Raw genomic sequence first — 12,872 nt, 5'->3', positions numbered from 1 at the left:
TCACCTTCTACAGGAAGTCTTCCCCAACCTCTGTTTCCTATTTCATCATGCATGTAGCTTGCTTTTAAATATATTTGTTTGCCGATTATCTTCCCCATTCATTAAATTGTAAGCTCCTTTAGGGCAGGCACTGCCTTTTATCTCTTTTTATATTTTCAGCACTTAACATAATACCTGATACATACTAGGCACTTAATAAATGTTTATTTGATTGATTGACTAAGCTTTCAAGCTCTATGAAGCTTCCTCCTTCCTTTCCCTAGTAAGTTACTACATCATTTCTGCCTAACATTTATAAGCACTCAGAAGCAATAGCATAAATTTGGAGGCAGCAGAATGCAGTGGTGAAAGTGCTAGGGTTAGAGACAAATAACCTGGGTTTAAGTATATAGGCTCTGACCCAACATTTAACCTCTCTAATCTTTCTTTCCCTTATCTTTAAAATGTGGTTTATAATACTCATGTCATTTCTTTTTTGAAGAAGGACAGATATACCAGGGAGAGGTTCTTTACAAATTCTTCTGTTGTAAAGAAATAATTGTGATAACATTAATGTGGTCTAAAAGTATGGGTTGTTGCAATATCATAGTTTATGTTTTGGTAAATGAATAACCCCCAGAAATGTCCAGAACAACAAAGAATACATGGGTAATACATGCTATGTCTTATGCCTCTAGTTCTCCTTTCACATCCAACTTTAAATAAGACCCTGTGTCTTGGTTATTGTCTTCACTCAGTGAAAATTTTGTAAGGTTCAAAACATCTTTTTTTTTTTTTGCAATTTAAATTTTTTGTTATTTTAAAGTTAACATACATGAGCAATTTTATATCCAAAGGATAGAAAAGGAAGATTCAAGTCAAGTCGGCAAGTGTATGTGAAACCACAAATCTCTATTTGTACAGCTTTCATATTTAAAAGAAAATAATAAATTCAGCACATTGATTTCAAAGCTGTCCTACTTTTCTATGTGTCCTTCTGAACTTCTGATTCAGTATTTCCATTTCTGGCTTCGCTAAGTCTCTCATCTTTATCTCTTCTCTATTCACACAGCTACCACTCTGATCTAGGCAGGTAATTATCATCGTGGATGATGTCATTGGGATATAAAAATTTCTTCCCAATAGGTTTCCCTGCCTCCTTTCTCATCTCTCCAATCCATCCTTCCTTCAGCTGCCAAACTGACATTCTGGAGGGCAGATTTGCCCATGTCACTTCCCTTTACCTCAAACTGCACAGACTCCGTATCCCCACCGTGACTACATACAAAATGCTCTGTTTGATGAATAAAGCGCTTCCCAACTTGATCCCTTTCTACTTTCCCAGTCATCATGCAGATTGTTTTTTTTTTTTTTTTTCTAATACTCTAGGAACATTAGTCTTGCTTCTATCAGGGGGCATCATCATAGTACAGAGGAAAGAGCCCTGGACAGCATGACAAAAGACCAGATTTCAAGGCACTCCATCTCCTGATTCTGATCCTTTTCATTGGCTGTCTCCATCCCCTCCCTCCATCTTCCCCTTCATCTGCCCTCATCTCTGCCTCCTGGCTTCCATTAGACTTCAGCCCAGGTACATCTCAGGCTTTTCCTGGTTCCCAAACCTGCCTATTCCTCAAGAGCTTTCCCCCTGAGAATACTTCCCATTTAGATTCTGTATGTACTTTTTGTGTATGTAATTGTTTGGATGTTGCCTCCTCCATTAGAATGGGAGCCTCTTAAGGATTGAGATCCTGATTTTGCCTTTCTTGTATCTCCAGTGCTGGCACATAGTAGGCACTTAATAAATTTTTGTTGAGTGCCTTGACTGAAACACCCTAGTATAGTAGACTCTACTGGGTTTAGAATCAGAGTATCTGACTTCAGATCTATCTCTTATTTACTATCTGTATGATCTTGCAAACCTCAGACCTCAGTTTCCTTCTCCTTAAAATGAGGGGGTTAGACTAGATCAGTGATCAAACTCAAATAGGAAGTCAATATGCTAAACACATATAATTCCAATAGACTTGGAATGGAAAATGCAAAGAGACAAAGAGGGAGGAAAGAGAGAGAGGGAGGAGGGAGAGAAAGAATATAGTATGTAAGGAGACAATGTGAACTAAAGCATAATATTTTCATCTTTTTTATTTGTTTTTTCTTTCTTGTGTTTTTTCTTTTCGGATTTTTCTTGTACATATTGACAAATATGGAAATATCTTTAAAAGAATTGCGTATATTTAACCTATATGAGGTTGCTTGATGTCTTGGGGGAGAGGAGGTAAGGCTGAGAAGGAGAAAATTTTGTAATACAAAATCTTACAAATATGAATGTTAAAGTCTTTTTACATATATTTGGGAAAATAAAATACTATTGAATATGTTAACCACATATTGACTTAGAAAGTCACAAATTAATATTATCTATGTTATATTACATTTTTATTTATTGTGTTAGACATTACTCAATTACATTTTAAGTTGGTTCAAACTTTACTTGAGAATCTTGCTGAGTTTGACAACTTTGTATACATGACCTTAAGCATCTGTCTAGCTCTAAATCTATGATAAACCTATAATTATTTGATTTTGAGATCTGATTCAGTTATTTTCATTGAGTGCAGCAGCTGTATGGTGTTAGTTGGTCTTAGGGAAGTGGGTGGATTTCTCCAAACAGAAACTTCCTTGTGGGCAAAGTAATTAAGGAAGTAAGGCTGCGGGTGCTCTGATTGTGGGGCAGGATGTCTGGGTGATCTTGGCTTAGCACTGTAGTCCATGATAAATCTAGAGGATTCCCCTTTCTTAACAACACTGGTAGCCTCATCATCCACCTAGTCCAAGATTCTGCCCCTACCAAGGGGCATCATCAAAGTACAGAGGATGACAAAGACCTCAAGCCCAAGCTCTATGACACTAAGCAATTCACTTCCTATGTATCACTCTCAGGTCCCTCATCAGTAAAATGGAGAAAAGCAAATACTTGCATAACTCACTTCATGGGGTGGCAAGGATCAAAAGAGGATGGACTGAAGTACTTTTTAAACTGAGTACCATTATGGCATAAAAGCTATTGTTAATAATAGGCAGGTAGATTTTATTTTTTTAATTTTTAAATTAATTTTGCTCTTAAATACAAAAAGACAAAAAAAAAAAAAAAGAACATTTCCATGTATATAGCACAACATAGAGGATTCAGTATAAAATCATGAATTTCCATTTCAGACTGTTTACTTTATTTTTTTTTTTATTTAATAGCCTTTTATTTACAGGATATATACATGGGTAACTTTACAGCATTAACAACTGCCAAACCTCTTGTTCCAATTTTTCAACTCTTACCCCCCCCACCCCCTCCCCTAGATGGCAGGACGACCAGTAGATGTTAAATATATTAAAATATAAATTAGATACACAATAAGTATACGTGACCAAAACGTTATTTTGCTGTAGAAAAAGAACCAGACTCTGAAATATTGTACAATTAGCTTGTGAAGGAAATCAAAAATGCAGGTGTGCATAAATATAGGGATTGGGAATTCAATGCAATGGTTTTTAGACGGTTTACTTTAAAAAAATCAACAAAACTATGTAATAAATATTACTTATGGTTTTCAGTTATCTTGCTTTTCTGTATTTCCTTCTAATTTTTCTTTTGTTTTCTGATGTGCACTTTTTTCTTCTTCCTTCCCTACCATCCTCTTAAAAAGGCAACAATTAAATACATAATATATATATATATATATATATATATATATATGAATGTGTGTGTATGTGTGTATAGATATGGATATAGATATATGTAAAACCATACCATTCACACTTCTATTTCTCTGAAAGTAGATAACATTTTTCAAAGGTGCTTTTAAATATTTTAAAAATAATAGTGTAATACACTTTGCAAACTGCATGTATTATATATGTGTGTGCATATATATATGCTTATAATATATACATATTATTACTGACCATGGTGAAAGTGCAGGATTTGGAGTCAAAGGATCTGTCTCTTTCATGTACTGCCTATACAAACTTGGACAAGCTACTAGCTACCCACTCTGAGCCCAAATGACTTATTGATAAAATGAGGGGGTTAAAACTAGTTGACCTCTAAGACCCTTCCCATTTCTAAATATATAATCCATGTCACCCTAAGAAAATACATAGAATGCTTCAATTTGCAATAGAGGAACATGAAATTCATACCAAGCAAGAGGCCATCCTCAATGCCAAGGGGTCTACTGTATTCCCTAGAACCAACTGCTTGCCATCTGGGGGAAGGGAGGGAGGGGAAAATTCGGAACAGAAGTGAGTGCAAGGAATAATGTTGTAAAAAAATTACCCAGGCATGGACTCTGTCAATAAAAAGTTATAATTAAAAAAAAAAAAAAACTGTTCTACATCCCCTCTTAGATTTGACTCAATATTCAGTTCTGCGATTGCATCTTATTCCCCTCCTAGACTGTAAGTTCTGTGAGGGCAGAGACTTGTATCTTAACTTTATATCAGTCTCAGGACCAATACAGATGTTGTTCAATAAATGTTTGTCGAACAAATAAACATCAATTTCCTTTTTAATCCTGGAATTCTTTCTTTTTTTTTTTTTTTTCTTTTTTCTTCTTCTTTTTTTTTTTTTGGTCTTTGTGTCCCCATTGTGTTTAGCACAGTCTTGGCACATGTTATTGAGCCATTTCAGTCATACTTTGTAGTTCCATTTGGAGGTTTTTTTTTGGCAACAATACTAGAATGATTTGCTATTTCTTTCTCCAACTCATTTGAGTTGGAGTTACAGAGGTAAACACAATCATACAGCTGAATTTGAACTCACGTCTCCTGATTCCAGGTCTGGCACTCTATTCCATTGCACCATATAGCTGCCCCCTATGTCTGGCACATAGTAAATGAGTAATAAATATTTGTTGATTGGTTGGTCAAGATCATGAAAAAACTGGAAATCCTATCATAGGAGAATTGTTTAAATGAATTAGGGGGAGAGATGCTCTTCTGGATAAGAATTATAAGCAGGGACATAAAGGCAGTTAAAATTAAGAAGGATTAAATGTGTTCTTCTTAGCCCCAGAGGACAGAACTAGGGCCAAAATTAGAGAAAGAAGATATTATTATCTCTATATGAGGACCCACTTCCTAACACTGAAAGCTAAAACAAGTGAGGTCCCTTTCACTGGAAGAATCCAAGCAGAGACTTCATTTTCACTTATCTGGGCTGCTATAGAGGGGACTCATCCATGGGGCAGAATTGGCCTAAACACATTCTTAAACTATCTTCCAACTCCAGATTCTATGTTTGTGACTCGGGTTGTCCAGGGACATGCTCCAGAGAAAAATGAACGTTTTAAAATCTCAAAGAAAACATTTTTCCCCTCCTTCTCAGTGGCTCAGGGCTCTGAGGACAAGTTTCAATTCAGCCCAGTGGCTAAACGCAGGCAGATTTATTTTTATAAACCACTGGCTTCTCTGTGCAAATCACTTTGTCCTCAGCAGGGGACGTTTGCTAACTGATGGGTTTCAAGCCAGTTTTTCCAGAATTACATTTGGCCTCTCTTGTACTTAAAGTAAACAACTCAGGGCTTTCCAAACTCTTCTTAGAGCCTGGGCTCCCTGCCTCCTCTGATTTTATTTGCAGACATCCTCCACTGTGGCCAAGATAATAACCATCCCTTACTCCTCTGTGTATTGCTTTAGTTTCCAAAGTACTTTTTTGCACTTTCTAAAATACCAGCACAATCTCATTTAATCCATTGAAATGCCAGCCCATGAGGGAAGCAGGGCAGATAGTACTAATCCTACTTTACAGTTAGAGGAATCAGAATCTAATATTGATTTAAGTGAGAATCACTGCCCAAGTGTATGAGACACTTAACTAACCCTCAGTTTAAAACCCATCACCACCTAGTCAGAACTGCCTTTCCAGGATTACTACATATCAGTTTCCTTTACCGACATAACAATCCAGTCAAACTGATCTTCTAACTGTCCCTCATCCATTCCCCATCTCTCTCTGTCTTTGCATTAATTCCCCATGCCTTCCTCTTTTCCTGTATCTCTTAGATTCTTTAGTCTTCTTCAGCACTCATCTCATATATCTGTTCTTTCTAATTTCATAATCTCTCTCATATGCTCTCCCCCCCCCCCCTTTCTTCTTTGACACTACAACCATCCTGGAGCAGGCTCTCAGTGCTTCATACCTGGGCTATCATAATAGTTATCTGTTATCTCCCTGCTTCAAGTCTACATCCACTCCAGTCAGTCCATCTTGCATTCAATTTTCAGAATAATCTTCCTAGGGGCAGTTAGGTGGTGCAATGGAGAGAGCATCAGCCCTGAAGTCAAGAGGAACTGAGTTCAAATGTGATCTCAGACACTTAACACTTTCTGGCTGTGTAACCCTGGGCAAGTCACTTAACCCCAGTTGCCTTAGGGAAAAACAAAACAAAAAACAGAATAATTTTCCTAAAACAAAAAAGCTAACTATCCTCTCTCTGTGTCTCTGTTTCTCTGTCTCTGAATCTGTCTCTGTATCTCTGTCTCTCTCTGTGTCCCTCTGTGTCTCTGTCTCTTTCTCTGTCTGTCTGTCTCTCTCTCTCTCTCTCTCTCTCTCTCTCTCACACTTTATTTCCCTCCACATTTTATATGATGAGGGCAGGCCAGATGATGCAATGAATGGAGTTTGGCATCTGGAGTCAGAAAGACCTGAGTTTAAATTCAGCCTCAGACACTTAGTAACTGTGTGACAAGTCACTTAACCCTGTTTGCCTTAGTTTCCTCATCTGTAAAATGAGCTGGAGAAAGAAATTGCCAAGAAAACCCTAAATGGAGTTATTAATAGTAGACATGGCTGAACAGTAGCATAATCTCATAGCTACTCATACTTATAGTACTGTAGATAGAGCCTCATCTTCTTAATTCTAATCCCCCTTTAGCCATATACTAGCAAGTCACTTATCCCTGTTTGCCTCAGTTTCCTTACCTGTTAAATGAGTTGGAGAAGAAAATAGCAAATCACTCCAATATCTTTGCCAAGAAAACTCCAAATGGGGTCATGAAGAATCAGACATGACTGAAAACAATGAACAACAACTTCTGATAAAGTGACACTGGTCTTTTTGATGTTCCTCACATTAAACACAGCATCTCCCAACCCTGCACATTTTTGTTGGTTATCTCCCATGACTGGAATGTTCCTCATTGATACATGTTACAGTACTGGTTTACTTCAAATTCCAGGTAAATTCAGTTGTTGGGGGGTGTTTGGTGGAGCTGATGATGGGGTAGAAGTGGTCTTTCTTTGTGTCTCTAATACTAAACACAATATTGGCCCATGTTAAATATTTAATATATGATGTGTCTTAGGTGCTTTTTCTCTTTACCACAGATAGAAGTGATTTGCTCAAAATCACACAACAACTAGGGCAGGCTACCTAGATTTACTACCCATTCCGTTGCTTACGCACACCAGGGAAGGAGCAAGAAACCAGACAGCAACGGAATGACTAGCTCACATTGCTACTGGTAACTAAGCGTTAGTTTAGAAAAGCCTTATCTTTTCAGAATCATCAGGGAGGATAAAACCACTTTTCTGAATAACTGTGAGGTTGCCATTCTAAGCAGCAAACCTTTATTTGAGAATGGTTTTGGTTTTATTTATTAATTTTTCTTTTGCTTAATTTTTGCTAATAGCTTTTTATTTTCAAAATGCTTGCAAAGATAATTTTCAACATTCACCCTTGAAAAATCTTGTGTTCCAAATTTTTCTCTGTCCTTTCCCCCACTCTTTTCTCCTAGACAGCAGGTAATCCAATATAGGTTAAACTTGTACAATCCTTCTAAACATATTTCCACATTTATCATGCTGTACAAGAAAAATCAGATCAAAAAAGTGTGTGTGTGGGGGGAGAATGAGAAAGAAAAAAAAGCAAGCAAACAACAACAAAAAAAGGTGAAAAAACTATATTGTGATCCACGTTTACTCCCCATACTCCTTTTTCTGGATGCAGATGGCTCTCTCCATCACAAGTCTATTAAACTATATATATATAGTCTTCTGGGACAAAAATCTTCCCAGAATGGATCCTATATATCTCTGCCATTTGAAAGAGAAAAAAACTTTTTTTGAACTTTTTGAATCCTAACCTTTTCTTAAATTTATATATAATAAATAGCAATTTTTATCCAGTATTATAGTACTGATACCCATAAAGCCACTCATAATCTGTGAAGCTCCTTGCCCCTGTACTAAGCCATGGGCTGCTGTTTTGTGATTTTTTTATGTTTGCTTTTTAGTGTTTCTGACACCTCCCACACTTTCAGTTGTCACTTCTCCCTCTTTTGGATGGGGGGGGGGGAAGAGGTGCTACCCATAGCAACCTCTCTTCTCTCACTTCTCATTTCCTATTTCTAAATTTACTAAGGAATGGGAAATTAGATCATTCAATCCGTAAGAATTCAGTGTAAAGTAAGAATTAATAGGATCTGAGTGACAGACTAACTGCATAGATTTTGTTTAGGGACTTTTGTGACATCTCTTTCTTGTTTCTCAAATGCATTTTTCCTTTCCCTCTGTTTCTGGGCTACATTATGAAGCAATATGGCCATTGGAAAGCAGAATACTGAAGAAATAGGTGTTATAAAAATGCCTTTCTTACCATTTTGGAGAGCAATTTGGAACTATGCTCCAAAAGTTATCACACTGTATGTACCCTTTGATACAGCAGTGTTACTACTGGGCTTATATCCCAAAGAGATCTTAAAGGAGGGAAAGGAACCCACATGTGCAAAAATGTTTGTGGCAGCCCTTTTTGTAGTGGCAACACACTGGAAACTGAGTGGATGCCCATCAGTTGGAGAATGGCTGAATAAATTATGTATAAGAATGCTATGGAATACTATTGTTCTGTAAGAAATGAAATACTATTGTTCTGTAAGAAATGATCAGCAGGATTTCAGAGAGGCCTGGAAAGACTTATGTGAACTGATGCTAAGTGAAGTGAGTAGAACCAGGAGATCCTTATATATGCCAATAACAAGATAATACGATGATCAATTCTGATGAAAGTGGCTCTCTTCAAGAATGAGATGATTCAAAATAGTTCCATTTGTTCAGTAATGAAGAGACTCAGCTAAACCCAGAGAGAGAACTATGGGAAATGAGTGTGAACCACAACATAGCATTTCCACTCTTTCTGTTATTGTTTGTTTGCATTTTTATTTTCCTTCTCAGGTTTTTTTCTTTTTTTTTCCCTAGATCCAATTTTTCTTGTGCAACAAGATAACGATATAAATATGTATACATATATTGGATTTAAAACATATTTTAACATATATTGGACTACCTGCCATCTAGGAAAGGGGGTGGGGGAAAGAAGGGGAAAAGTTTGAACAGAAGGTTTTCCAAGGGTCAGTGTTGAAAAATTACCCATGCATATGTTTTGTATATAAAAAGCTATATTAAAAAAAGGGGAAAAATGCCTTTTTTATGAAGATTATCTGATCGCATTATTATCTATTTATTTGAAAATACTGGGGGGCATCTAAATGGCACAATGAATAGAGCATCACCTTTGGAGACAGGAGGACTTGAATTCAACTCCAGCCTCAAATACTTAATACTTACTAGCTGTGTGACCTTGGGCAAGTCACTTAATCCTGCCTCACCAAAAAATAAAAATAAAATACTGTGCTGGGATACATTTATCCTGGCAATGAGGGCAGTGATGATGTACCAAAACCTGGAGGAAGGAAGATCTGAGTTCAAACCCATCCTTGGATACTTATCACTCCTGCAACACTGAGCAAAGTCATTTAATCCTGCCATTTAACTGAGGCATCTGTAAAATTATGATTTTGCAGATAATTATAACACCTACTCCCAGAGTTGTTGTGAATATAAAATGAGATATTTGTGAAGTACTTTATAAATCTTATAGCACTATTAAAATTTCATTTTTGTTATTATTAATGGAAACCTAGAATCATAGTCTTAGAATCTTAGACTTGTATCATTTTAAACTCACAGCATCTCAAAATTGAGAGGCAGCCCTTAGAAGTTACATAGTTCAGTCTTTCCATTTTATTTAGAAATTTTCCTTAACATCTGGGAAAGTCATTATACCCAATTGCCTCTATTCCCCCCCCCCCCAAAAAAAAAAAACAAAAACAAAAACAAAAACCTATTGTATCCCTGACATCTGGATGAATCTTTAGCTGGCATGATTGTAAGAAATTCTCCATTGTATTGATCAACCTTTCGCCTGATTAAATATAATTAAAGGACAAAGGAAGCTTGACCAGTGGTTTGATATCCGTGTCTTCTTCTGCTCCCCAGTGAACAGAGTATTTGCCAAGCCCGGGCTTCCGTGATGGTCTACGATGACACCAGTAAGAAATGGGTGCCGATCAAACCAGGACAGCAGGGATTCAGCCGGATCAACATCTACCACAATAATGCCAGCAATACCTTCAGAGTCGTCGGAGTTAAGCTCCAAGACCAACAAGTAAGTAACCATGCACAATCTGCATATATAGACAGAGAAGTTAGATAGAAGACATAGAGACCCCGTGAGGTCTTTGATCCCAATCATTAGCCCAGGGCATTAGGCTTTAGAAGGAAAATCTTTATAATCTATAGAATCTGAGAGTATCCCCTTCATTAAGCCCTTACTAGATGTTAGACATTATGCTAAAGCCCAGAGATACAAAGAAAGATCTTTTAAAAAGCTCCTGCTCTCAAGGAACTTACAGTCTCATGGGGGAGATCACAAAAAAGCAGCTGTATTCCAGCAATATAAATGTAGGATGAATTGAAGAAACTCACTACCTTTAAGGTGGATCTTGTGGACTATAAAATTTTAGCTGGGATTTGAAGGAAGTTAAAGAACTTAGAAAGCAGAGCATTTCAGGCACAGAGGACGTTAATCAAATAGGAATTATAATACCTGAATTACCTACTTTCCAAGGTAGAAACAATGTATGCAGAATGCTTTGTAAACCATAAAACACTATCTAAATGTCATCTCTTATTTTAACTTTCATTTGAGCAATCTCTTTGTCTCCAAAGGTCAATTATCTTTCAAGAGTATGTCATACCTAAGTATCATTTCTTTTTTTAGGTGAGACTGAGTAAAGAGACAGTCTGAGTAATAAAACCCTAACCATCATTCCATTTGTTGGTGCTAAAGGAGTTAAATGTTAATATGTTTTTCTGAATCACTTTCATTCTGAACCAATTATCCATGTCTATTAAGAAAGGGAGAGAAGTCAATTTTCAGGTTCTACATTAATCTTTTCCTGCTCCCCTTGACCCCAACAAAATTACATTTTTTGGTATGTGTGTATGCCTATAAGAATGTGTCTTTCTCTCTCAAAAGAACATAAGCTCCTTGAGGGCAGGAACCATTTCTTCTTTATCTTAGGGTCTCCACTTTTTAGCACAATGCCTGCCACAGAGCAAGAATTTGAGAAAAGTCTATTGCTTGATTTGTTCTGTAATATGAGAGTCCAGAAGCAGGTCTTCTCCAAGATTTCTTTCAGAGTCTTGGGTCAGAGGATAAATGTGAGGACCAAGTTAACACCCTGAATACTTTAGAATCAGCTGGAGTCAGGATAAGCAAAAATCCTTGGTCTTTATTCTTGGGCGAAGTAGTGGAATGGATACAGGAATCTCCACACCTGTCTTCTTCCTCTCCTGGCCAGGAGTCACTCTGGCTTGTCTTACTCCACCCTCTAATCCCTCCTCCAAATCTCTCTATACATTAACAGATAGAGCCAGCACAGAATAGTGGGGCAGGCCTTTCTCCAAGCATATGCTAATACAGTATTGTCCAATCAGTAGTTAGCCTTAAGTGCTCAACTGTCTGACCTCAGTGGATGAATTCAAGAGTTTTCAGCCCTTTACATCTCCCACTTTCTTTTGTTTTAGAATACTGGTGGTCCCACCATCCCTGACTTCTCAGGGAGGTGAGAGCCCTCAAAAGGAGATGATCATACCCCCCCTGACTTCTCAGGAAGGGAGATGAAAGCACTAAAAAGGAGATGATCATGCCCTCCCCGACATCTCAGGAAGGGAGATGAAAAGCACCAAAGAGAAGTGGGAATTGCTAGCGGGTTTCTGGGCTGAAGGGTCTTATTAGAAACAGATATGCACACAAACCCATCAGCATGGGGGGTATTACACAAGCACATAGCAATAACACATAAGCTATTAGTGATGACTCTCCCAATAGTCAGTGCAGGCTCATTGTGGTGTAACAAACATGAATTGTACATGCAAGTAGTGGTATAACAAACAATATAAATCAATATGGTGTTGTAAAAGATGTCCAGAAGTCCTAAAAGGAGGGTATGTGTTGGAATCTTTTCAATCACAGCTTATGCATTTATAAAATCAGATATATCTTCTCCTTCATTTTTTGCCTTAATTAATGCTTCTTCTAATCTTGTCATATTCTGCTTCACAGAAGAAGCTGACTGTGTTTCTGCCTCTCTCCCTCCCCCTTCTTCCTCCACCCATGAGGGGGGGAGGGTCATGAGATGAGGAATGATCTAATTCCTCCTGCTGTGAAGTATCACACTCAGAATTGTACTCAACTCCATTCTTATCTGAATTTTCCTGCTTATCACCTAGTTTAGTTGGTACTTTCTTCTTTTTCCTTATTTTAACACTTAAATAACTTCTTATAGGCAGTTGTATTAAATTATATGTATTAAATACGTCTTTAGAAATTGAGTTAGGGCCATTTTTATTATAGTATTGACAAAGATCCTCTCCTACTAATTCCCATTCATCTAGATCTAATTCTTTCTCCAGAGAGAAACAAGGACATATGTTCTTAACAGTTTGTAAAAGTTCAGTGATCTGCTCCAAAATTATAATCAAACCTTGG

The 12,872-nt window shown here is 37.2% G+C and overlaps 1 protein-coding gene across 5 annotated transcripts in view; it reads left to right on the top strand.

Annotated features, from left to right (window-relative positions):
• Positions 1-12,872, top strand: part of EVL (Enah/Vasp-like) — a 188,882-nt gene that overhangs the window by 68,563 nt on the left and 107,447 nt on the right. For all 5 annotated transcript variants that reach the window (XM_031953260.1, XM_031953257.1, XM_031953258.1 and 2 more), the window contains exon 2: positions 10,316-10,484. In XM_031953260.1, coding sequence (XP_031809120.1) covers positions 10,316-10,484 — 169 coding nt within the window. The remainder of the gene's footprint in view (positions 1-10,315; positions 10,485-12,872) is intronic.

Source organism: Sarcophilus harrisii, chromosome 2 (assembly GCF_902635505.1).
Source record: "Sarcophilus harrisii chromosome 2, mSarHar1.11, whole genome shotgun sequence".
NCBI lineage: Eukaryota > Metazoa > Chordata > Mammalia > Dasyuromorphia > Dasyuridae > Sarcophilus > Sarcophilus harrisii.
The sequence above is the reverse complement of the archived record's forward strand: the minus strand, read 5'-3'. Positions and strand labels throughout refer to the sequence as shown.